This window comes from Aureobasidium melanogenum (genome assembly GCF_000721775.1).
Source record: "Aureobasidium melanogenum CBS 110374 unplaced genomic scaffold scaffold_11, whole genome shotgun sequence".
In the NCBI taxonomy this organism is placed as follows: Eukaryota; Fungi; Ascomycota; class Dothideomycetes; order Dothideales; family Saccotheciaceae; genus Aureobasidium; species Aureobasidium melanogenum.
The window spans coordinates 762125-787068 of NW_024470063.1; the positions used below are offsets into that span (position 1 = coordinate 762125).

General features: G+C 49.8%; 11 protein-coding genes across 11 annotated transcripts; 6 read left to right on the plus strand and 5 right to left on the minus strand.

Annotated features, from left to right (window-relative positions):
- Positions 1 to 689: 689 nt before the first annotated feature.
- Positions 690 to 2182, minus strand: M437DRAFT_66483 (uncharacterized protein; the record flags this gene model as incomplete). The annotated part of the gene is made up of 2 exons (XM_041024759.1): positions 690 to 1558; positions 1624 to 2182. The coding sequence occupies 2 exons, from the start codon at positions 2180 to 2182 to the stop codon at positions 690 to 692; spliced, it is 1428 nt and encodes a 475-aa protein (XP_040879651.1).
- Positions 2183 to 3122: 940 nt separating this feature from the next.
- Positions 3123 to 3976, plus strand: M437DRAFT_49471 (uncharacterized protein; the record flags this gene model as incomplete). Its single annotated transcript, XM_041021843.1, has 3 exons — positions 3123 to 3371; positions 3476 to 3554; positions 3735 to 3976. Coding segments are annotated over 3 exons (570 nt in total), but the record flags the coding sequence as incomplete, so codon positions are not given.
- Positions 3977 to 4282: 306 nt separating this feature from the next.
- On the plus strand, positions 4283 to 5313 carry M437DRAFT_49432 (uncharacterized protein; the record flags this gene model as incomplete). Its single annotated transcript, XM_041021832.1, has 3 exons — positions 4283 to 4580; positions 4635 to 5048; positions 5102 to 5313. The coding sequence occupies 3 exons, from the start codon at positions 4283 to 4285 to the stop codon at positions 5311 to 5313; spliced, it is 924 nt and encodes a 307-aa protein (XP_040879653.1).
- Positions 5314 to 7205: 1892 nt separating this feature from the next.
- On the minus strand, positions 7206 to 8765 carry M437DRAFT_75737 (tannase and feruloyl esterase; the record flags this gene model as incomplete). Its single annotated transcript, XM_041026473.1, has 2 exons — positions 7206 to 8653; positions 8687 to 8765. The coding sequence occupies 2 exons, from the start codon at positions 8763 to 8765 to the stop codon at positions 7206 to 7208; spliced, it is 1527 nt and encodes a 508-aa protein (XP_040879654.1).
- A 531-nt stretch (positions 8766 to 9296) lies between these two features.
- On the plus strand, positions 9297 to 11217 carry M437DRAFT_66486 (DUF1446-domain-containing protein; the record flags this gene model as incomplete). The annotated part of the gene is made up of 3 exons (XM_041024760.1): positions 9297 to 9412; positions 9462 to 11024; positions 11082 to 11217. The coding sequence occupies 3 exons, from the start codon at positions 9297 to 9299 to the stop codon at positions 11215 to 11217; spliced, it is 1815 nt and encodes a 604-aa protein (XP_040879655.1).
- Positions 11218 to 11291: 74 nt separating this feature from the next.
- On the minus strand, positions 11292 to 13367 carry M437DRAFT_49144 (uncharacterized protein; the record flags this gene model as incomplete). The annotated part of the gene is made up of 1 exon (XM_041021786.1): positions 11292 to 13367. The coding sequence occupies one exon, from the start codon at positions 13365 to 13367 to the stop codon at positions 11292 to 11294; it is 2076 nt and encodes a 691-aa protein (XP_040879656.1).
- A 288-nt stretch (positions 13368 to 13655) lies between these two features.
- On the plus strand, positions 13656 to 15201 carry M437DRAFT_75740 (putative MFS transporter; the record flags this gene model as incomplete). The annotated part of the gene is made up of 3 exons (XM_041026474.1): positions 13656 to 14148; positions 14206 to 14737; positions 14790 to 15201. The coding sequence occupies 3 exons, from the start codon at positions 13656 to 13658 to the stop codon at positions 15199 to 15201; spliced, it is 1437 nt and encodes a 478-aa protein (XP_040879657.1).
- A 122-nt stretch (positions 15202 to 15323) lies between these two features.
- On the minus strand, positions 15324 to 16082 carry M437DRAFT_49666 (uncharacterized protein; the record flags this gene model as incomplete). Its single annotated transcript, XM_041021869.1, has 1 exon — positions 15324 to 16082. The coding sequence occupies one exon, from the start codon at positions 16080 to 16082 to the stop codon at positions 15324 to 15326; it is 759 nt and encodes a 252-aa protein (XP_040879658.1).
- A 1115-nt stretch (positions 16083 to 17197) lies between these two features.
- Positions 17198 to 18423, plus strand: M437DRAFT_49414 (aromatic compound dioxygenase; the record flags this gene model as incomplete). Its single annotated transcript, XM_041021830.1, has 3 exons — positions 17198 to 17435; positions 17475 to 17916; positions 17976 to 18423. The coding sequence occupies 3 exons, from the start codon at positions 17198 to 17200 to the stop codon at positions 18421 to 18423; spliced, it is 1128 nt and encodes a 375-aa protein (XP_040879659.1).
- Positions 18424 to 18718: 295 nt separating this feature from the next.
- On the minus strand, positions 18719 to 22000 carry M437DRAFT_49785 (Nrap protein; the record flags this gene model as incomplete). The annotated part of the gene is made up of 1 exon (XM_041021893.1): positions 18719 to 22000. One exon carries the CDS (start codon positions 21998 to 22000, stop codon positions 18719 to 18721), a length of 3282 nt encoding a protein of 1093 aa, XP_040879660.1.
- A 493-nt stretch (positions 22001 to 22493) lies between these two features.
- Positions 22494 to 24408, plus strand: M437DRAFT_75744 (PLP-dependent transferase; the record flags this gene model as incomplete). The annotated part of the gene is made up of 3 exons (XM_041026475.1): positions 22494 to 22556; positions 22612 to 24170; positions 24225 to 24408. 3 exons carry the CDS (start codon positions 22494 to 22496, stop codon positions 24406 to 24408), a joined length of 1806 nt encoding a protein of 601 aa, XP_040879661.1.
- Between the last annotated feature and the right edge of the window lie 536 nt (positions 24409 to 24944).

The window sequence follows — 24944 nt, forward strand, 5'->3', positions numbered from 1 at the left end:
AGAATCCTTCTTTGTGTTAGCACAAAGCGCATGATGTCATTCGTATCGACGTGAGCTTGCATGTCAGGCAGACACCCTACGTAGGATGTTGTATATAGCCGATACAGATTGGAATTGCGATGTCTACTGATCTTTAAGCCGTGCCATATCGCCTTTGACTTGGTGGGGACCTCCTGTCCTTCAAGTGGCGGGAGTCGAAACGCTGTAACGTAGCGGAACGATTTCCTGGGTGTGGGATGTGTTTGACGCCGAGCCGGGCAGACAGTACCGTAGTCTCGAAGCTAGCTTGTTAGACAATTCTTGCCCGTGTTATATTCATCCCGGCTTCCGGCGCCAATCCTAGTTAGTTCCTCGCGTTCTAATGACGAGTATCAATACAGCCAGTTGAGCATTCAAGTAATAGTTATCTATAAATCCCATTCCAGCATACTCAGGTCCAAGCGTGCCCAGTGAAGCTAACGTCTGTGATCGGCTTTTCTAGATCAAAAAAAAAAAAGAATCCTATGTTCTTCTGTAGCGTTATGTATAGTTTCTAGGATTTCCATGATGTGTAATGCCTTAGTGAACGTCGTTGATCGGTCAGTCTTAATCATAATCTGTACTCCTGTTTCTTATCTGACGAAAGTTCTTGTCGTATCATTAACCTCTAGTGAATATGCTCCAATGAGATCATTCTTTAACACTGACGTTCATCGAAATCCCTGCGACGACTCATCTTTATGCTCATCCGAGTATTTCTTCCATACTCGAACGATTACGAAGATGGCGGCTGTGCATACTACAGTGAGTATAAGTGTGACAATTACCACCCACACAGACAACGGAGACCCATTGATCTCCTTGATATTCATTCCAAAGACTCCTGTGACGAAAGACAGTGGCACGTACAAGAAAGCCAGCTGTGTCAGCGCTTGGTTGCGGTTCGAGCGCTCTCTTTCCACTTCGGCATTCATGACACTTGTCGAACTGACAAGGAGTTGGAACGACTGCATCAAGAAACCCTCAAGGTGAGTGCATCGTTGGAAGATCTCTGGCAGAGCTTTACTGGGGAAACCCACAAATTGGTGAATTTCAGAACCGTTCGAGCGAGCGGTGTCCTCAAGCGTCCGTTGAATTGACTCGAGGTCTTGTTGCACAGATGGAGGCAACCATTTCCTGGTCATGTCCACCTGATCCTGCAGAGAAACCAATGCTTGTCGAAGGTCATGAAGACGATCGTTGATCAGTATATTCGGACGTCTGATCTCATTGAAAGCAATTCCTTTGATCTTTATATCAAGAAATCGCAGATTTTCTTCGAACAACGATGATACCAATAGATGGAAGAAGGTCTTGGGCGACAAACACTTCCCCGGTGCGAAGATTACTTCAAAGTGCCAGGCGTGGGAGAGGAAGCGCTTCAGTGACCTGTTGAGGGAGTGAGTGTTATCTTCGTAGAGATCTGGAATCACTAGACCACCACGGTTTTCGGCAAGCGGCAGATGCAGCGTCATTGCTGCTTGATCTTCTCCTGGAGCTGTGCTCGATCGAGCTAATGGACCATCGATGAGAAGCAGACCTATTATGAGGATTCAGCCTGATGACACCAGTGACTACCAATCGAGTCTCGGAGACTTCACTTACACAATGGTCGGGGCGAATCATGTCTCACGTAATAGGACACACGCGTGTTGGCTTGCCAACCGTATCCATCGTACCTTTTCAGTATGCGAGGAAAATGGTTTGTATCGAAGAGAATCTCCGCACTCGGGGGCGAATATCTGTTTCGTTTGCGAATCCCGTCAACATGCCAGTAAGAATGTGAATCAGAAGATCCTTCGCTCGGCTTCTTCTGCTCCGCTACAGTGTTCCCGAAAATGGCGTGCCAAATGGTGGATGTTACTAAAGGATTGCAAGCGTGTCTGGCGAAAAAGGAGTTGTCGATACCCAGATCAGAGACCAGTCTATCAATCCAAAATTGATCGATGTTTTCTATCACAACCACGACGCCATCTGAGCAGCTGAGATCTGTGACTTTAAACAGTCCTGCCAAGTCCAGTTCTTTATGCTCACTGACGGTGTGGTAGCTAGCCAGGGTCTTTGTACGTGGCGGTGTGCGTGCTTTCTGGATTTTGATCACTTTGTCCACACGTGAAGACAAGAAAGAATCCTGAGAATGTGTATTGTGATCCGCGATCGACATGTTTAGATGAAAGATGATTGTTCACTACTCTGATCTGCTGCTGAAGTGTTGAACAAGAGTGCTCGCACAAGAGCGTGAGTGGCACCTTATCGCGACATCGAAATAGATCTTGCTGGCTGCACCGCCCGGAGGCTGTAGGTGGCAGCCATCTTCACAGACCGGTTGGTGAAGGGTCGTCGAAGCACGTTTTGGGCAAAGATGCCCGACCAATTCAGCTCCAGGTGGTTGGCGGGCGTGGGCGGGGTAGAAAAGGCGGTCTGTGCCCTCTAGCTATTCCAGTCGGAGAGATTCCCAACACAAAGCCTCGACGTGATAATGTGATTGAGCACAAGAGTTGCAAATTAGTTTTCTCGCTCTACCTCATGATCATCAGCCATCAGATCATTCTTGTTCAAGACGATGTTGATATCTATCGCTACCCGGGTGACTGGAATATCTGTCCGGAGATGATACATCTAAAGATATCACCACCCTGCAGCCATTCTGCGGGTGAGCAACGAATCGGGCGACTTTATCGAGACTAGATGCATATTCAGCCTTGCAGAAGTAAAGGGCGGGCAGATTCACCCGAGGAGCTGAAAATGATTCCATGAGGACTCACACGGCACTGTTCGAAGGTCGCCGATAGAGATAGTGCTTCAACATTCGAGCCCTTCCCATTCCCCTCAGACCTCCATATTCTCGCTTCTCCGTTCCCTTCATCTGTAATACGATCAGCGAACTTTGATCAAACGCTTGTCAAATGGTCGGTGCCCTGGCAAAATGCTCGGAGCAGCACTAACGATAGCAACAGGTTCGAGAGGTGACGGAGGACGACACAGGCATCAGGGTGCTCTGGGAACCAAGGCAGGTCGAAGCGGAAGGGAATGGTCAAGTCATCGAGTAAGTCGCATCCAAGCACTTTGCCGCCCCATAAAAGCGATTCTGATTTCGAAACAGCATCGTTGCTATTCATGGCATCGGAGCACATCCAGACGACACCTGGTGCAAGCTTCGCAGAGCCGACCTCGACGTAACCAGACCTGAGAACTATGTCAACTGGCTGCACGATAATGATATGCTTCCTTCGAGAATTCCGAATGCACGAATCATGCGCTATGGATACCGGTCCGCCTGGCACGGAGCCGAAGTCACGGAGCAAGGAACATCGTCAGTTGCACCACGAGTCATAAAAACGAAAACATCGCAAGTTGCGCAGCGATTCCTGCAGGCACTTGGCCGGGTGAGAAAAGTTTCAGAGGTAGACGGCACACTTCTCTCGTTGTTGATGACAACACTAAGACGGCTCTCTAGAGATGTCAAAAGCGACCCCTTATTATCGTCGCCCACTGTTTCGGTGGACTGGTCGTTCTGAAGGTCAGGATTACTAATCGTTGCTTTGGCTTATATCCATTTGTGACCTAGATCACTGATCGGGAATAATAGGCGATCCTTGACGCTCGTGACGACCCGGATAAGTGGCCTAACATATTTCAGTCCATTACTGGCTTGATCTTCTTGGGCACGCCGTTTCGCGGTGCAGAAGGCATTAGCCAAAGCGAAATTCTGCAAGCTGCCTTGAGCAAGTATGACCAGGGTCATGTACAACCTGAGGTTTTGAAGATCCTTGATCCAGGCAACGAGCTGCTTCACATTTTGGTGGACAAGTTTGGAGAGATCAGGTCCAAGCCGAACAAAGCGCATGTCGCATGCTTCTACGAGACAATGCCTTGCGATATTGGAAGGATCATAGGTCAAGCAGGCAAAAATGTAAGCATCGAGCTAGTCAATAGTTTCTGCTCAGAGGAGCTGTAGCTGATATGTTAGCAGGCATTCATGGTTAGCGAGAGCTCAGGCTGCCTCGATGTGAGCGACAATACGGAGAAATGGTCCCTCGAGCGTGATCATTTCGGAATGAACAAGTTTAGGAACTCCAACGAAGAAGACTTTCAGATCGTGTGCGAAGTGTTGGAGAGGATGGTTGAGGCAGCACCTGACTTGTTGCTGGCTCGCTCCATGGGTATGTAAGCCTCGATGCTTTAGTGTTTACTTGAAACAACGAAGAAAGTATTGACGTTTGTTTTCCAGATCCAGGCAAATATCATGTACGATGCTCTTATAATGACAGTGCCCACTAACCGTTCAACAGAAGACGAGGTGAGAGTTATCAACGGCGTAAAAGCTCTAGTCGATGCCACCATGGATCCCCCTAAAGAACAAAGTGAGATGCTTGCAAATAGTATGCAAAGAAGCATGTCAGAGGTCATCGAACTTGCATTCAGCCGAGCCGAAATTTCAGAGGCTATCACCAAAGACGCACGGCGTGGTCCTCGAATTTCTCGCCATCATCGAAAAGGTGACATGGAAACAATCACGGCCATGATCAAGATCAACACTTCTGTACAAGTCAACAAAAGGAGTCAGTATCACATGTAACCTTTTTGAAAATCACCGCTTACCGTTTGTGACATAGCCCAGCGTCGCATCGCCGCAAAAGGTTTAGGTCCCTTGATCACAGAAACCTACAAAGACAGCTCGAGCATTGCCGACGGCACATTCGAGATGAAAACCATAAAGCGCATAACTGCGGATGGCAAGCATGTCTCGTTGGAATCTGTGATCACCTTCACCGCTAGCCGAACTCAGTACAAGGAATTCTTGCTATCGATACATCTGCTGCAGTTGTATGGTAGTCAGGGCGCAACAGTCATGCCGGCTACCATCATCATGCATGAAAAGATCAGCTACAACCATCCGATATTCCAAGCGATAATCCGAGGAAACTACGACACATTCACGAAACTGATTTCTGAAAGAAACGCAAGAATCTGGGATCGCGATCCAGAGGGACGGAGTTTACTGATTGTAAGCCGCGAACGCCTTACGAGTGACAATGACCTTGTTGATAATATGTCCAGTATGCAATTGCTTTTGGTCAAGTCGATATGGTTAGGTACCTTATTCAACATGGCATAGACGTGAATGACCAAGGAAAGCCGCTAGGGAGTGAAATTGTGCCCAGTAAGACTTTTGATAGCGTTGAAAGGGTAGCCAGGTCAGTGCGCGCAATGTACACTATCACCATATCGAGAGCTGATCGCGCATTAGGATGGATATGTACAGCATTTTGGATACTACGCAACATGAAATAGAGGCAGTCGTCTTTCATGACTCTAAGGAGTATCGCCCTCTATATAATCTCTTTGCGATACAGCGCTTACTTCTTGAAGCCGGTCTTGACCCTCAACAAGAAGTAGCAGAAGGTTACACTCGCCCATTTGAATGGGTTATGATAGACGGCACTTGTGTATGTTGTCTTCAGCACACTAAGGCCAATATTGATCGGTTCTACAGGCTACGTTAGAATGCTTCCTTGATCAAAGCCAATACACTATATTGTTGAGCGAAAAAGACTTCACAGACTGTGCTCAAAGGTCACATACAGACAGTTGGGCAAAACTGCGTTTGCTATGGTCTCGTGGAGCTATGCGGAAATTCAAGGGCAACATAAGAAGTTACATCTTCGAATGCATGCTCGAAAAATTCGTTAGCATCATTGCGCCTTTGGACATTGCTCAAACGCTCGATATACTCCTTGAGCGTAAGGCCAAAGACAGTACCATGCATCTTGGACAACTCGATCTCGATGATCAGGTTCAGCTCGTCACAACAGATCTCGATGACGCGGAATACGATTTGTGCCGACTTTTACAGTATACGACCGAGGCTCGCGTTGACACGATGGGACAAGATCTTCTCTATTGTGCGGTAAGGCGAGCACTGCTACGCAACGACTGGTGTCGAGATTGGATGAGACGACACCCACAAAAGCCGAGCACCTATGCAAGCAAATACACACCATTTCACCACCTATCCTGGTTACGTCCAAAGTCTTCTGTCTTAGGCGCCCATCCTGCATGTCCTCTTGGGAGCGACGAAAACGTTTCTTATGGCCGCGATGATGAAAATTGGCAGGAACGTTTCAGTATGGGCGAATGGCCAGAAATGAGCCCCCAGGAAGAGTGTATAGTAGCTCGCGGTGCCCTTGTTGAACGACACAGATATCAAGATAACCACAAATGGTTGGATACACTCAAATGGTCGCCACAGGGCGAGATTCGTGTCCGGACAAAGCTCTTGAGATGCCCAAATCCCTGGCGCGATTCATTTTCACATGAAGTCGACTCGAATACTGACGAAGGTGGCTCACCTCCAGACGGACCTGACGGGCGACAAGTGCCTTCGAGCGACTCTAGTCGAATTTCAGATGCAGCCGACTCAAATACAGACGAGGTCAGCTCGACTTCCGACGAATCTGAGTGCCAGGAAATGTTGGAACGATTGTACAGCGCACAGCAGAGAAATACATATCCGGAATGTCGTCATGCACAAGACTTTGAGTTGGCTCCAGGTCATCATGGTCAATACCTCCCACCGCTTGTCCAACCCAATAAGCCACAGGAGATGCATGGCGGACCTGGCCACGGCGATCCCGCGCCCATGGCTTTCAAACGCCGCCTGTCCCTTACTACAGATTTGCAAGACACAGCAGGAGGGCACAAAAGACTAAGGCTAGACGAACAGGATTTTGGTCAGCAAGGAACTCTACCACCCATCAAGTGGATTCTCAGCAGCACACCGAGCATCGGTTTCCAAAGTTCCGGGCCCCCCTATGCTTGCGAGCCTACGTCTCACTTCCCGAGCGAGTACATTGCGTTTTTTGGAAGATCAGATACAGGTAGAGTAGATTCAGGTCAAGTTACGGTTCTGCCCTCTATCGATTCATGGTTTCACCAGAGAAGGGTCGAGGAGATAGATGACAGCGAATTCCCTTAGCGTCGTTGGTCCCGATCTCAGTGTAGTATCACTCGCTTTGAACCACTTAATATCTTGTATGTATGTTTATTCGGTCTTCACCCATGTCCATCACAGTTCTTTTGTGGAGGGTTGGCTTGGCAATTTCAGACGCTCCCAGCAGTCTCAGCATTTCCTAGATAGGACTTATCTAGCCATCACTCGTACGTTGGTAGACTTGGCTGTGAACTTATTCACAAACATATGACGTCCAATCATCGACATCACCTTGCACATACGCGGCTATCTTCGGCCAAGCACACAGCTTCCTACTCCTTGTGTCTCCATCCGCTGGATCAGTAGTCAACACTTCCTCCGGCTTCTGCCCTCTCTCCACCCAATTCACCAATGCAGGAACAGTATGATACGTCGCAGGCACCTGAGGGTAGAAGCTCGCAGCACCGCAATGTCCACCCCCAGGCACCATGAACACATTATAAAAGTCCGAGATGTCGGTGCCGAAAAACGACTGCACGTCTTCGTAATGTTGTAGTGGCCAGAGTTGTGCGTTGAGTGGATCTGACCAGCCTTGGTAGACCAGGAGCTTGCCGCCTCTGTTGCGGAAAGCAGTCAAGTTGGTGCTTATAGCGTCGATTTTGGCTCCTGCGTTGGCGTTGAGGGTGGTCACGTCACTTGCCCAATTGAAGGTGCTTGCGTCGTAAGTCAGATTGTCGTAGACCAGGTTTTGCAGAATCGGGATGGAGAAGGCATCAGCGAGATCGCCCTCTTGAAGTATCCATTGGATCTCTGAGCCATGGGCGAAACCCGGATATAACGCTTCTCCGGTTTGTGCGTTCTTGGGGCCTGCGTAGATAGCTTTTGCAGCGGTGATTTGATCAGTCGTGAGACAGGATATGCTGCTGTTGCTGAGAGAGACTGTGGTGGCATTGCAAGCCAACGAGTCAATAGAAAAGTCACAGTCCAGAGGGTTTTCGATCACTCCATCTCTGACACCATCGTTGGCATCGCAGGCTTCAAGCACTGCTTGACCAGTAAAGTTCAGCACCGCCTGCGAGAGATAGGATGATGTATTCACAATTGCATGCTGTGCATTCCACAGGAAGGAGAGCGCAAGATGTGAGTACCAGTTCCCAGGACACCCAGCAATGATTCCATCGAAAAGCTCAGGATGATATTGAGCCAAAGCAAAGCCTTGTGCTCCTCCAGTCGAGCAACCTATGTAGTAGCTATATTCTGCTGCTTTGTTGTAGTAAGCTTTGATGATGTCTTTTGCCGATGGCACGAAGAGGGAGATGGCATTGTGAATCCACGCTTGTACTTCGTCTGCATTGTGCAAGTAGGGTAGGTAAGTGTCAGGAGCTCCAGAACCCGCATTATTTAGACTGGCAAGATGACCTGCGTCGCCAGCAGCAGACGCAAAGCCAGAATTCAGTTGCTGCATTAGAGCTACTGTATCTAATGTTCCAGCCATACCGCCATTTCCGACAGCTATGAAGCGACCATTATAGGACAACGCATCTGGCAGGTAGACTGAAAAGTGCAGAGATAAATTTTTGCCGTACGAGATTATGCCATCAACTTCGCAGAATGCATATTTGTTATAGATATTCTGAGCTCCATTGGTAACATTGACAGTGTGAGGTTGGTGATGGGTTGTATTCGTGATTGTGGTGTTGACTGGGAACGAGAGATTGCGAATGAACGTCGTACAGTCATTGTTCTTGACCGTGAGCAACGCGTTGGAGGTTGAAAGAGCGCCTAGAGCGGCGAGGATGGTACAGAACTTCATGTCGCTGGCAAAGACGCAAGTTCTTCCCGAGGCATCCTGTAATTTTATACTGGACGATCATGACGGGCTAAGCAGCCTGTGCTTGACCGCCGACCGACGTCGCAACATCTCCACCTGTGAGTCGACTCTTGCTGTGATAGACATCCCGTCGGCAATTCTGAGTCCATGATAGCCGATGACTGCATGTCTTGACCTTGGAAGTTGGAAGCGGAGCAGAGAGATATGCCACCTTGTCTGCTCGGTTGTGGAGTCTCCGCACTGTGTCATCGGCGGCTGAATTCAGAAGGCTTTCGGCGCCGACGTCCGATGCTACCTCACTCCATCCGGCATTTCGGCTGTCCACTGATGATCTTGCGACCAAAAGCGTGATACCAACGTTGTGCAGCGCAGGAAAGTTCTCGGACTCGAAGATGCACGGGAGTGATGGATCGCCGCTTGTTGGGCTCGTCTCGGCAAGTTCGTTCGTAAATATGTGAACCTGTCTTGTTCTTCTCAAGGAAAACGATTACTTGAATTACAATCGAAGACAACATGCCTACAGAAAGAAACCTGAGGATCGGAAACTGCAGCGGAGCAACTGGAGATGCACCGCACGCCATGGCTCGCATGGTACGGGAGGCCGACGTCGATGTCATTACTGGTGACTGGTGAGTCCCGGATTTGCATAATAGATGCCCTTGCTAAGTAGAGTCAAAGGCTGTCTGAGATGAACATAGCCTGGGAGTCGATCAAAAAGGCTGAAGATCCACATCTTGGATACGATGTGGGCTTTCTCAGGCAACTCACCGAATGCATCGATGATATTGCGGAGAGGAAGACCAAAATTATCACTAACGCTGGAGCAATGAATGCCCCTGTTTTGTCGCGTAAGGTCCAGGAGCTCTGCCAAAGCCGCGGCCATGATATAGTAGTAGCAACAATACTTGGAGACGACGTGAGTCATCTACTGAAGCGAAGCAAGTCGGGGGAGCAGATCCTTGACTTCCCTCACTTGGACCATGAGGAACAGTTTCTGGAGAACTGGGATCCTGAGCTCAAGCCCACATGTGCTGCGGCATATATAGGTGCTTGGGGTATTGTTGCAGCGCTCAAAGAGGGTGCCGACATCATCATTTGTGGTCGTGTCACAGATGCCTCACCAGTTATTGGTGCTGCTGCTTGGTGGTATGGCTGGTCTGAGCAAGCCTATGATCAGCTCGCCGGAGCACTGATAGCAGGCCATCTCATTGAATGCGGACCTTACGCCACAGGCGCAAACTTCTCTGGTTTCAAGCAATTTCTTCCAGATCTCGTGGACTTGGCCTTCCCAGTAGCAGAGATCACGCCGTCCGGGTCCTGCTACATCACCAAGCCAGACTCTATGAATGGAGTGATCAATCGATTCAATATCACGTCTCAGCTATTGTATGAGCTACAGGGACAAATGTATCTCAACCCGGATGTAGTGGCAGATGTCGCCAGTATCCGAATAGAGAACACAAGCCGCGAAAATCATGTCCTAGTATCTGGTTGCAAAGGTTATCCACCACCTCCAACTACAAAAGTCATGGTTGCAGCACCAGGAGGCTGGCAAGCAGAGACAACATACTACATCAATGGTCTTGACGTACAAGCAAAAGCACAGATGATGAAACAGCAACTGCAAAATATTTTCAGTGGTAGCCAGTTTTCAAAATTCTCCGCTGAACTGTATGGCACTCAAGTGGAGAACCCGTCTTCGCAACAAGCAGGCACCGTGATGTTGCGAGTGTTTGCCCAAGCACGCAATAAGGAAGACATCGCGGCCGAGAAATTCAAGATACCGCTGTATTCGTTACGCATGCAGAGTTATCCCGGCTACCACATGAATCTCGACTTCCGCACTATGGACCCGAAGCAGTTCTACGAAATCTTCCCAGCAACAATCCCACAAGCTGCCATCAACCATGAAGCTGTGGTAGCCGGAAAGAGAATTTCGATTGCTCCACCAGGGCAAACACAGCATTATCCTGTCCAAAGGCCTTCGTCAGAGACAGAAAGTCCTGTTGATCTCGCCACTTTTGGACCTACTGAGCGTAGGCCGCTCGGCAGCATCGTACATGCGCGCTCAGGCGACAAAGCAAACAATTCGAACGTTGGCTTCTTCGTCCGCCATGCCGATGAATATCCATGGCTACAGTCTTTACTCACAGTCGACAAGTTTAAAGGATTGCTGCAGGAAGACTATGCGGGAAACAGGATTGAGAGATGCGAATTTCCTAACATCCTTGCTGTGCATTTGTAAGTTTATGTCGATATACATTTGCTGTTGGAGAACGAGTACTGACAACCTTCTAGCCGCATTATGGATTTCCTGGATGGTGGCATCGCATCTAGTGCTCGTATAGATGGATTGGGTAAAGGTGTGGGCGAGTATTTGCGTAGCAAGTATGTGGATGTCCCAATCATGTTTCTGCAGAAAGGCGCGATCTGAGTCAAGATACCAAGATGGTAGTAGTTTCGTGGTAGACAAATGCTTTTTGTGAGATCTGTCCATTAACCAGCTCTTCAATACCCTGAGATTTGATATGTAGGTTCAACCAAATCGCTACCAGTTCCTAGATAACCAAGCCAATCTTGACTCAACTCCATGATCGGATCCTCGATCTGTTGCGTGTTGTAAAGCTGCTGTAAATCATCAAAGCAATGCAAGAATTCCGTGTCAACAGCCAAAGGTGAGAACGTGGTCGAGCCTCGTGCTGTTATCAAAGCGTTGCCAAAGGTACTGTTGTTGACATTGACAGGTTGCGGTAACATGGCTTGAGCCATTTGTTGCGCTTGAGCAGTTTGAAGCTTTATCGCATCGCTCAACACAGCATCCGCCAGTCTATCGAATACTTCATGACAATTTCTGAGTGCATTCCAGCGTTCGGAAACAGCCACCAGCACGTTTGAACAGGCTCTAGTATCGTTGACCACTTCGATAGTGGTCGGATCTTTGTGCAAAGATGGTTGAGACGGATTGCGCCAGCGCGAGCGAAAGTGTCGACTGCAGGCGTAGACGTACGAAAGACCAGCGAGAAATACCGACTGTATAGTGATCCAGCTGTAGTTGATCTTCCTCGACTTGTGAAGGCTTGCGTAGATCGTGATGCTTTGTTTTGCTGACTCGAATATGAATTGCAAAGATGTTGCATCGTGTGAGACGTCTGGCAGGAGTGGTGAAGGGCGCCACAGTATGAGCATAGCATTAGAGTACAGCAGGTTGTACCACTCCATGGACAAATGGCAAGAGGAGGATGTTTGTGAGGTCTGTTCGAGATGCAACTGTTCTACATGGTGTTTCCATCCATCGAGATCTGCACAAAGTTCTTGTCTTATGCGTAAGACATGTTGTTCTGAGACTTCAGAGCTTTTCTTTCGGTGAAGAGCGGCCACTATTCGTCCACAGAGCAGTCGATATGTTAGGATGTGTTTGAAGACAAACGGCAATGTCTGCCTATCAGTATCTGAAGGTAAGGATATCGTGGCATCCTCGTTGGGACAAACATGATCGAAATCGTCGTCCCTTATAGCACAAGGTCGACCAAGGATAAGCGAAGTGATTCTGTCCATACAAAGGACACTCCAAAAAGATCTTCTCTTTGACTCTTGTAATACGTAGCGTTTCGCTGTAGTGTCGTCATCTCCAGGTCCGGTCAAAGGGTAGGCTGACTCTTTGTGAAGTCCCATCTCGAAGCACATGCGAGCGGCTATGCCAACTAGCAGCCACATTGACCCGGAGTTGTCCTGTATAGAGCTACCAGTCCTGTATTGACAGAGCAAGAGAATGGCATGTAGAGACTGCAGCCCTCCAAGACGTAGGACGTCGCCTATAGTAGACATAGCTCGAGCATGGTGGCTCTCAGCACTCGGAAGCTGTCTCCAGTCATACTTTGAGACTTGTGCTGTACTGATCGCGAATAGCATGTCGACCACGAAAAGCTCGTAACACGTTAAACTAGCAAGCCCAGCACTGTACAGGCAGTCCAGAATCTTATAGATCTCTGAGGGTATGAGAAAAGGGTAGCAGAGAAAGTCGTGATCAAGGTACGCTTGTATCAGCTTTTGTGCCAATCTTTTGGAAGGAAGCTCTCGTGGTATCTCAGCACGGACATCTTCAGAAGTGTCCGGTGAGTCCTCTGTATGTATCGTAGATGGTGGTGATGGGTGTCTTGAGTGTGGGACGTCGACGCTCGCTCTCACAAGATCTGCGAAGAGCACTCCGCTCGTGGAACCCAGATATTGTCGCTCACCAGCAGCATTGGTAGACAATATAGAAACTTGTGCCGCGACATCACTTCGTCTGCTCGCGTTGTCGTTTGGCCTCGAGTGCTGAGACACAGTACTTGGAGTATCATCATTGCTGCTGGGTGGCCCGATCGACCTGATCTTAGCCAATTCAGCTGCCAAAGACTTGTTTCGATTCTCGGCTTGAGCAAGACGCCTCTCAAGTCGACTGACGACGTCCGGGCGGATTGCCCTATCCCTGGCCCGATCGGTATAGTGACATTGCGCCCCGCTTTTGCTACATGATGTACAGGGTTGAACTCGGTCGCATTTGCTCTTTCGGTGATAACACCGATCGCAGTTGGCAGTTTGCATGGTGGATGAGTAAGAAGCGGTGGTCGGGGCCGATAGGACAGATATGAAGAGGATTCGGCTGTGGGGTCCTATGGCGGGGTCTGCGGGGGTGCTCAATTTGGTCTGATCTGCATCCTTCAGGAGCGGTAGTTGGGGCCGGCGACCGAAGACGTGTCTCGTTGCTTTCTTCTCGATGCCTCAACATCTCTTCTGGTTAACATAGCACCGCTCGACTATAAGGCCGTGCCTCTCTGTTCACCAACTTCCCCAGATTTACCCCAGACACTCTCTCCTTACATCCTCTTCACGATGACCACCATGAACGAGAAAGATATCGGGCCAGAGTTCGTCAATGATATCGAGTCCGACAGCTCACGACAAGCCTATACTGGAGGAGGCTCTGCCGAGGACAAAAAGCTCGTCTGGAAACAAGATCTGAGAATTCTACCCATCTCTTGCGGCATATACCTCTTGTGCTATCTGGACCGATCCAACATTGGTAACGCCAAGGTCTTAAATGCTTCGACTCACAATGATCTGCTTTCCGAGACCCACATGACAGCCTACCAGTATACTATTGCGTTGATGGTGTTCCTCATCGCCTATATGGTCTTCGAAGTACCATCCAACTACTTTCTCAAACGCCTCAGCCCAAGCAAATGGATCGCTTTCTTGATGTTGTCTTGGTCAGTCATGACCATGGGCTTGGGTGGCGTCCACAACTTCGCTGGAGTCACGGCTCTGAGATTTATGCTTGGAGTATTCGAGGCGGGTCTGTTCCCTGGGCTCGTCTACTACCTTAGTAAGTGGTTGACGAAATGCACAATCAAATCACACAGTCCCTGAAACTGGCTTGCAGCGTTTTGGTATCGTACAGACGAGCGTAGTATCCGAGTTGCCTTCATCCTAGCATCAGCGACTCTGGCAGGAGCTTTCGGAGGAGCCATCGCATACGGTGTGGGTCATATGAACGGCACCGGCAGCCTTTCCGCATTCCGTTGGCTGTTCATCCTTGAGGGACTACCATCTCTGTTGTCAGCACCCCTTGTATGGTTCTTTTTGCCCGATTACCCCGAGACGGTGAAATGGCTGTCACCCGAGGAAAAAGCTCTCGCAGCAGAGAGACTGAAGTTTGAAGGCTCGCACGGTAACAGCAAGAGCATGACCTGGCAGGACGCCAAGACTACTCTCGTCGATTGGAGACTCTATGCCCACTATGCCATCTACTTTGGTATTTCGACACCTTTCTCGAGTTTGTCCCTCTTCACCCCTACCATCACAGCTGGTCTGGGCTTCAAGGACCTTACTGCACAGCTCATGACCGTGCCCCCCTACGCGGTTGCATATGTAGTGACACTTCTGGTGTCATGGTCCGCTGACCATTTCGATGCGTAAGTTGGGAGGTCCTGTGCTGTCGAAGACACAACGACTGACATGAAACAGACGCGCTTTGCATTCGGCCATTTTCGCAACAATCGGTGCGATCGGTTTCCTAGCGTCGGCTGTACTTCCTCCCGATGCATACAATGCTCGCTATGGCTGTTTGATTGTCGCTGCCGCTGGCTCTTTCTCATGTATCCCCCCTCTGTTGGGTTGGTTGTCTTCCAACTTGCATAGCACGGCTGCAGCTGGGCTAGCCATTGCCTTGAACATCTCTTTTGGCGCACCAGGCCAGATCACCGGAGTCTGGATTTATAAAGCTGATGAGAAGAAAAAGGGATATCCCACAGGACATTGGGTCAACGCTGGTTTGTTGTTTTTTGTAGCTGCAGGTTGTATTTCTCTGTTGTTCTTCTACAAGTTCAAGAACAGAAAATTGAGAAGGGAAGGAGCGGAAAGACTGTTCAGGTATTGAACGACTAGGCTTCTCTTATGTAGCTGAAGTATCGGAACGTAATGAATGAATCATCGTACCGGTCGAGAAGTTAGATTTCCGTCATTAACCCGGCGTGCATGATCTTTGTAGTGGTTGGGGGTTCATGTGCTCGGTCCAGTACGCATGAATAAGTTCGAAGGCAGCTTGCGATCCTTGAACTCAGGGTCCACAACGTAGTTGACCTCTTCCACAGGCTTGAAGCCCAGTTTCTGATACACGAATCTTCCCATAGCAGAACCTTCGGTCGTTGATTCTAGCCCTCCTCTATTCTTGGCTTCCTCCAAGCCCCATTCAACCAGCTTGTTAGCAATTCCTCTTCTCTGGAAGTCTGGATCCACAGCGCAAAGGTCCAAACTGAAAGTCGCAGGCGACGAAGTCGTTGCCTTTTCTTCGAGCGTCTTTACGCGCTGACTGACAAATGAGGCAAAGCCTTGACGCAGAAACCTCTGTTCTGTTGCGTCGCCCGGGTAAAGTTCGTCCAAATTCACTGCAGTGCTGACATCAGTCGATGGCTTGTCACCCATGCCATCGACCATAGACAGTTGTGCCCAGATGGCTATCCCGGCCATCACGCGCTTAACCGGATTTTCTGGGTCAGGTACAGTGGCTTTGAGATGCACAGTATTCGGCGCGCCGGACTTGTTCGCAGTGATTGATTGCCAGCGCTTAATCATACGGTCTCTTCCAGCGGTCGCCCCGTCATGGGTATTCCAGCCGGGGTTCATAGCCTGCCAGAAAACATCCTTGGTCTGTTGACCGAAGCATCTTGAGATTATAGCGAAGGCTGTCGCGAAGTCTTGTTCACTATCGATAATTTCGACGACAATATCTGAGGACTTTTGTGCTTTCTGCTCCGCCATTGTGATGATACTATGTGCTGCTTCGGTCTCTGTACTTGAGTAGAGAGAGAGGTTGTCAGCAAGCATGGAGACGTGAGGTTGGAAGGTGGGGCCGTGCGATGTTGCCAGATCTCATCCTTGGAACTTGGCACCTTTGATCTCGCGAACACATCAACCTTTTGACTTGAATCTGTCTGACCGCGATTGGCATCGAAACAGCATATCAGCTACACAAGAGTACGGCCGAGTGATCTAGGAAGATGACCTGAGCGACGTTGATACAAAAGTCATGTTTTCATCACGCATACGGCTGCGACGTCGAAACTATTGAGTCGCAGAATCGATTCTACCAACACTTATTACATTCACTGTTGCGAATCTCCTTGTTTCTGCAGACTCTCACTCTAGACTTACACGCGTATCGCTCTTGGCAAGTAACAAGATCGCCTGCACCACGACGCAACGACTTCAGCAGTCGCTACTTAGGCAAAGTCCTTTGGGGTCGGCTGAAGCTCCAGGACAGCAAGTGATCAAGACTCCCCATTGGGACTCGAGTACGGACTCTACGCAAATGAAACCTACGCCAATTAGGGATCTCGGCAAGTCTTTAATGGTGGGTGATATCACTTAGCACAGCACATCGCGTAACTGGACGGACAGTCACAAGCACATCTGATCAGGATATGTCATCGGACGAGGCTGTGCCTCTGCACGTCCACAGGCGGACGGAAACGACACAGCTGCGAGATCAACTTGCCTGTAATGCCCTCAATATGCCAAGGCAGATTCATATCACCAGTTGAAACAGGCCCTTCATCCCTTTGAAGATCCCGCGTCAGCAGATTGTAAATTGGAAGGATATGATTCGTTGTTGGAACAACTCCACCCGTTGGTTCGGTCCAAGGTGCTCTCGATGTTAGAGCCCTTACCCTTGAATTGCTCGTTGTCAGCAGCGCTAAAGCCAATACTGCATCGTGGTGCCCAGCCGCCGAGAATTGCTTGCGCAGCGCCTGTATCAAGCAACAACTCCAAACTCCAGGTAGGTCAATCAGGTATAAAACCTGCTCGTTCTGTCTCTCTACCTCTTCTTCTTTCCGAACATCAATCTCTTTCACATCATCATTTTGCTTCTCATTATGGTCAGCTTCAGAACTATCATTGCTTCAATGGCTTTGACCAGCCTTGTCGCTGCTCATCCCGGTCACGATCCACGTGAAGAAGCTCTCGAGCGTCGCTCTTACTACGACTCAGTGCCTCCAATCAAGAGATCTCTGAACCACCGCGAAGCAAAAATCAAAGCTCGTGGTCTTGAGCAGAGATCCCTCGCTCGCCGCGAGGCTCTAGCCACCAATGCCAGACAGAAGCGTGGTCTGGGTGAGACCTCTCTGCAGGACGAAAAACTGCTCCTGGCAGCTAACCAGCGAGCAGAGAAACGCGATGCCGCTTCTGTGCTTAACACCACTCATCTCTCCAACGACACCAGCATCAATATGGATGTCACTGAGGATTACCTCTTTGGAAACGGTTCCTGTATCCTTGTGCCTGAAGTAACTCAAGGTCCTTACTATGTCGAGGGCGAGTATATCCGCAAGAACATCACTGAGGACCAGGAGGGTATACCTTTGACTCTCGAAATCCAGGTCATTGATGTCAACACTTGCGAGCCTGTTCCTGATGTTTACATTGACTTTTGGCATTGTAATGCCACTGGTGTATACTCAGCTATTGTCGCCAATGGGAATGGAGACTCATCCGATACTGCAAACGTCAACACTACATTCCTGCGTGGTATCGCAGAGACCGACACCGAAGGCGTTGCCACTTTCGAGTCTATTGTTCCTGGCCATTACACAAGGTATACAATTGCTCTCCACTTGAAAATCAACGTGACATTGTTGACGAAATTCACTCTAGCCGTGCCAACCACGTTCACATCATCACCCATACGAAGACCACTCTCTACGTAAACGGCACAATGTCACCTGGTTCGATCCAACACGTGGGCCAACTCTTCTTCGACATGTCCCTGCTCAAACAAGTCGAAGCCACATACCCCTACAACACCAACACCCAAGACTGGACAACCAACGCCGAGGACTCGAGTTTGGCCGAAGAGACAGCCACCGATGGTGTCGACCCTGTGGTAGAATATATCCTGCTTGGCGAGGACATCAGTGACGGCGTGCTCGCTTGGATCTCTATGGGAGTCGACATGACAAACAACCAGACTGTTAGTCCTGCGGGAAACTACTACCGTACTGGTGGTGTGATGGATGAGTCTTCTGGGGGTATGGGTAGTGGTATGGGTGGCGGTGCTGGTAACGGAACTGCCAATGGTACTGCAAGTGCTCCACCCTCGTAGACAGATCATAGTGCTTTGGTGTGAATGAGAAGTAGTAGTTTAAATCACTTTATTAGAGGCCTGCGTAACCTATTTTGGACTCTCAGTTCTAGGAATTGGAGACGGAAATGTTGCCGATGAACAAAAGAACCCACGTCAAGAAATGTCATTTTGGTGGTTATGTTGATGTTGTTACGAGACTGGACTGAAAATAAAACAGATTGATGACAGATCGTTCGCTCAATTAGGTACAAGATGCTCAAATAGATAGATTGCTTGGTGTAGTGGAAACGTAACACCAAGGCCAACCTCGTAATTACCTGTTGGCCTCAATCTTCTTGACCAACTCCCCACCCAATCTTGCCATCTCTGCCAAAACACCAGTCTTGTTTATTTCAGCGATGACCTCATCTCCCTTCTTGACTGGCACCGTCGAATACGCGAGGTTAACCTTCCAGGCTCTAGCAGCAGTGACAGGACTCCACAGACCAGCAATGGTAGTGCTGCCAGCTCCGCCATAGAACAGTGCTAACGATTGACCGTACACACTCTGCAGCTCATGGAAGAATGCGTCCGTTGGTGCGTAATCGACGAGTTCTGCATTCGTCTCTTCGGCAATGGCAAGGTTTTTGTATTTGCCGCTTGCTGCCTTGGACTTGGTTGTGGTGTACGCGGGGTTGAGGTGAATGACAAAGTCGTAGTCGCCAAGAGGTGAGACGAAGAGTGTTTCGATGTCTAGCGATAGCGACTTGGCCTCGACTTCGGCTGTTGCGGCTTTGGCTAATGCGGTCATGCGGCCACAGACGACTTTTGCTGGTGCACCATCTGTCCAGGTCGTTCCTTCAAGGTCGTTGCTGCTGGCGACGAAGAGGACAACACGATTGAGTGCAGGGTCCAATTTCCGCCAGGCCTCAAATCGTGTTGTTGCTGCTGCTACATTGTCGGCGTTGAGGTCACCACCAAGGTCTACGACCAAGGGATCAGTGCGCCACTCAAATCGTGAGAGGAATGAGAGAGTGCGCAAGAAGGCAGCTTGAGTGGATGACGGTGTGTTGTAGGGCCATGGGCGGGTAAAGGTGTGGATAGCAAACAGCTCGATGACCTCTTCAGAGAAGTGGTTGCTCAGCAAGTGTTCAGAGAACCATTTCTTCAACAATCGAACAGTCGGTGAGAGCACGGGGTATCTTGTGCAAAGCTTCTGCAGGGCTTGAGTATGCGCTGGCGACTTGATGAAGACACGCTTATAAGTAGCAAGGGCGACAGCTGCAGCCTCCTTTTCGCTAGGTGCAGCGGATTGTGACTTCAAGATACGCTCAACCAGAGTCTGTTCTCTATCGTGATGGATACGAACACGGAAGGAGAAGCCAGTAGGATAGATGACGTCGAGGAATGCTTGATTCAGGATATCCTCGCCTTCGTTCTCCAGACCAATGCGAGAAGTGACGCCCTCCGATATCGATTCGAACAGCTCACCAATCTTGAGCAAGAAGGCAATCTTGGTACGTTGAATGGCAACAAGATCATCAGGCCAACGACCAGAGCCTTCAAATTGAAGCACAACATCAGCGGGACGCTTCATTGGCTGCTGAGATGACATAGGAGGCTCCACAGAGGAGTAACGGAGTTGCGAGTCGGCGGCCAGAATAGAACGAATGGTGAGAGGCAGGTCGTCCATGCCACGAATGTCGCTTTCTAAAGTCTTGAAAGCCTCCATCAAAGGCTGGAAGGCAGCAAGCCCATTGCTCTGCTTGATCAGCTTAGCACACTCATCACCAGAGAAAGCAGCACGTGCAGCTGCATCCTGTCCAAAGTGACGGTAAAGCAGGAAAGTAAGAATCTGCTGAATGATTGACATGCCGCTGTTGGTTGCCCAAACCAAACTCTCCAAAATGCTTCCATCTCTGAATCTGCGCAATTCAGCCTTCTCGCCCCAGAACTTGCGGAAAGCGGCCGCCTCCTTCTTTTGCTCAGCAGCAGGACCATGATCAACAGCACGAGAAGCGTTGGTGGAGTCAAGGTTGATGGCAACCGAGACCTCACCCTTTCGCGCCATGTTGGGTCTAGCAGATCCAAGTGCCCAAGATTCGTGACCAGGAGACTGGATTACGACCTGGGTCGCGCGATCACCCAGACCCTGACTGAACACACTGAACAATTTGGCGTATCTTTGCAGAATCTGTAGATCCTCGGAAGCATCAGAAGTCAGAGCAGAGCAAGACACACGGACGGCCAAATCGTATCTCTTGAGAACATTGTCGGAGCGAAGGATGAAGGCAGAGTCGAATTGGTCAAAGAGGTTGTCACCCAGCATTTTGAGGGTGGTACGTGCCTCAGCACGGAGGTGTTGGTAGGACCAGGAAGTCATTTTGTAGAGGATGTTCTGTCCACGAGGACCATCGTAAAGAATTGGTTGGCCGTCCTCGGATCTGAGAGAAATGCCAGCAGCGTCAAGCAAAGCAGGTTCTTTGGCGAGATCCTTCACAGCAATGTACTGGAGAGTGGCCTTGAAGAGTTGGTAGCTGCTGTAGCCGCTCGACAAGACGGGCTTCCCCGAGCCAGCGCCAGTCCTGAGCAGATTCGCCATTGTCGCGGCCCATTCAAAGTTGCCGAAGCCGCCCTTGTTCGTCTCGGAGGCAAGACCGCGTTGTCTCAGCCAGACACGACCAAGCATGCAAGCATCCGTGTATCCTTCACAAGCAGTCGAAGAAGCATGTAACAACTTTAGATAGGAGGTGATATGGCTGTCAGCTTGGATCGAGGCATTGTAGAATGGTGTAGCGGGCAGATCCTGAGCCTGCTCTTCATCGCCAGACTGAGCGGGACGGACGCAATTCTTGCTTGGCAGAAGCTTGTTGTCGGCAAAAGTGCCTTCTGGAATGCCAGGGATGATGTTGATACGCCAGTTGTTCTCAGAGCTTGACTCGTTGGCCTGGACCAGCAAGACGGGGTGAAGAGGGTTGTTGCGGAAGTTGACGAATTGGAAAGTGAATTGCTTGAGAGACGACTGCAGACCAGCAGCGATACAGGCCAGGTAGTAGGCACGCTTGTAGAAGTAGCGGTGGTTCAGGTAGTCTTTCTCCTGGAACAGCGACTTGGGCATTGTGACGACCATGTCGATGGACAGAGGAGCCTGGCGATCGCGGAGGGACAGCTTGAGAGGGAAACTGCCAATGACGTTGATGTTCTGAGGCTTCTCGTAGGCCAACTTGTACTTGACGTCGTGGGCAGGGCGAGGCTCAGGGAAGGGAATGGCGACTTTTGACTTCTTGATCATGTCGCGCTCAGCCTGGAGCAATGGGAGGGCGTCTATTTGGGGGATTGCGTCGATCTGCTTCTTGATCTTGTGCAGAGCGTCTGCGGCTGTGGCCTCTCTCTTGCCCTGTCTCGGGCGAAGGTTGGACAGCATCTGGTCCACCTGCAGCTTGAACATGTTGCTCTTGAAGGTTCCTCCAGTGTAGGCGGCGCTGCTTGCCTCGAGCGAAGAAGCCTGCGACTTGTTGCTCTTGGGCTTTGTCTTGTTGTCCTTGGTCTTGTTTGACTTTTCTTGCAGCTCTTCCTCCTCTTCACTTTCCTCCGCCTCTTCCTCGTCGTCGTCCATGTCGTCCATGTCGTCCATGTCGTCTGCGCCGAGATTTGCGTCTTCCATGTCGTCGTCCTGGCTCATGTCATCTTCGTCAAGATGGTCGAGCTGGCTTCCGGAGGCAATCGAGACGTCGTCATCTTCTACGGGCGAAGGCGAATGGCTGAGCTTTCTTCGCTTGCTCGAAGGGACAGCCATGTTGAAGAGTGGCAGAAATGTGTATGTTCGAACAAAAGCTGTTGCAGCTTCCCTTCAGCGGCGCAAAGTCTCGCTTGGCGTTTGGACTTTTTTTCTGACAAGGAAGTTGCATGGCGGGGAGTTAAGATAAGCTTGTCGCGGCGATAAGCATTCGAGGCAAGTGCATACATTCGACATGCCGACAGCGGCGTGGGGCGCCGGAATCTGGGAAGGGTCGAACAAGAGTCACTTCCCAAATGTCCTGTCATTCTTGTTTGCGCCTGCCAATTGCTGACCTTTCTTTCCTAAACTTTCTTGACTTTTTCTAGTAATCATGCCCGTCGAACTGGCATTCAATGACAATGTCGGCGACACAATCCCCGCCGACACTCCTCACGTACACAATTCCATCCTCGAAACACTCAAACATCAATGACTAACTCCCCACACAGGCTGTCAGTGTCTCGCTACCTACATGGGCTGCCAACGTAGCCTACGAAGAGGCCCAGCCATGGATCGTCGAGAAGATGCAATGTGGCTACCCTCGCTTTTTCATCCACAAGAGCATCCAACGTCTTGCCACTGAAATTGTCAAGCGCTATGGCAATCCCTCGCAGAATGCCATGCTGTTTCCCACTCACAAAGCCGCCAACCGTCTTCTTGAATTCATGCACCGCATGGCTCCCGAGTCCCAAGGCACTGCCCGCATCATCGATTTCGTACCCAACCCAAGGACCGAATCACACGACGAGTCGCAACACGTCTTACCCCGTTTGTCCGCTGTATTGTACCCTACCGAGCTCTGGCCTGTCGCAAAGCAAGTATGGCAGCACAGTGGAGATGGTGTGTCAAGCAGAAGAGCCGAGTTTGTTGAAAAGCATCTGCTTGACGGCACCATGGTCGACAAGGCGTCCATCTACGACAAGCCACGCAAGGGTCCTCGCAGATACCAACGCCAGATGTCAATCGACACTCCCCACCAATCTCCAACCTCGGAAAAGGACGACAAAGACAGCGCCGATCCATTTGCCTTTGTCGAAGAAAGATTTGGTCGCAATTTGAATGTTCAGTTTGCCCAACAAGCAAAGCTCGCCATTCGCCGCCGTATCGCTGGTTCCTTGACTTCAGATGCCGACTTGAAGGAAGCTTTGAAGCATCCCGAAGATGTCGAACGTACTCGAAGTGCTGAAGGCTTCTCCGTCGACGACGTCTTCCTCTACCCTACCGGCATGAGTTCTATCTTCAACACACATCGCACCATGATGGCGATTCGCCCCAAGAACAAAAGCATCAGCTACGGCTTCCCCTATGTTGACACGCTGAAAATCTTGCAGAAGTGGGGTCCTGGTGCTGTCTTCTATGGAAATGGTTCACAAGAGGACTTGGATGATTTGGAAAAGCGTCTTGAGGCTGGGGAGCGCTTCCTGAGTTTCTTCACCGAATTTCCCAGCAATCCTTTGCTGAAGTGCCCCGACTTGCAGCGCATTCGTCAACTGGCCGACAAGTACGACTTTGCCGTTGTCATCGACGAGACGATTGGCAATTTCCTGAACGTTCATGTATTGCAGTATGCCGATGTCGTCGTGAGCAGTTTGACCAAGGTCTTTTCTGGCGACAGCAATGTTATGGGAGGCTCGGCCATCCTGAATCCTGCAGGTCGCTACTATAACGACTTAAAGAAGTACCTGGCTCAAGACTACGAAGACAACTTCTTTGAGGAGGACGCCATGTTCCTCGAGCGCAACAGCAGAGATTTCGTGTCTCGTATTGCTCGTATAAACACTAATGCTGAAACCATCTGTGACGTTTTGATGCAGCACCCTCGTATCAAGCAAGTAAACTACCCGAAATACTCGCCGTCAAAGAAGTACTACGATGCTTGTAGGCTTCCCAACGGTGGCTACGGAGGTCTCTTGTCTGCCACTTTCTACTCGATGGATGATGCAATTGCCTTCTATGACAATCTCAACACAGCAAAGGGTCCTTCATTGGGAACAAACTTTACGTTGAGGTAAGTCTTGCCTTTCGTGACTGTCCCCTGGTTCTTACTAATTTGGTTTCACAGCTCACCCTACGCATTGCTTGCACATTTTACCGAGCTTGACTGGGCTGCACAATTTGGTGTAGAAGCAAATCTCGTGCGCTTCAGTGTTGGTCTTGAGGAGACTGAAGCTCTGAAGAAGGTCTTCCAAACTGCACTCGACGCTATCCCACAGACAGAGACCAACGGTAACGGCAACGCAGCATAAGCCCATGAAGCGCTTGAAATAACGCGGAAGACGATCACGAATTGAATTTTGAGCAAAGCATATATCTGAGGAGGAGTTTCATCTATTTGTACATATGTAGCGAGCAAAAAGCGTCAATGTTGGCTTGATAACAAACACGAGATTTTGAACAGCTGACAGCTCCACATGTGAAGATCCGAGACGGTGGAACGAACCAGGGATTTTTTTTGGATCTTGCTCGCTTAGCGCGACAAGAAGACTGATTGGACGATCTAGAGACATTTGTGGCACAAAGTCGATCGGTGTCAGATACGATCAAGATGCAGCAAGCAGCAGCCGAGATGCAAGAATACGATACACGCGACCAGGATATACGTGGCGTTAGATAAAAGGCGAAAAGTCATGCAAGTAGCCACGGTCGTAGCCATGAGCACAGCAACCATCGGAAGAGTTGTGGGCAGATTCAGTCACCAGTGGCGTGCGTATGTCTGTGCATAAACACGATGCAGGGAAGGCTGATTGGATTCATGCGGTTGACACGTCTTGTGGAGCGTGGT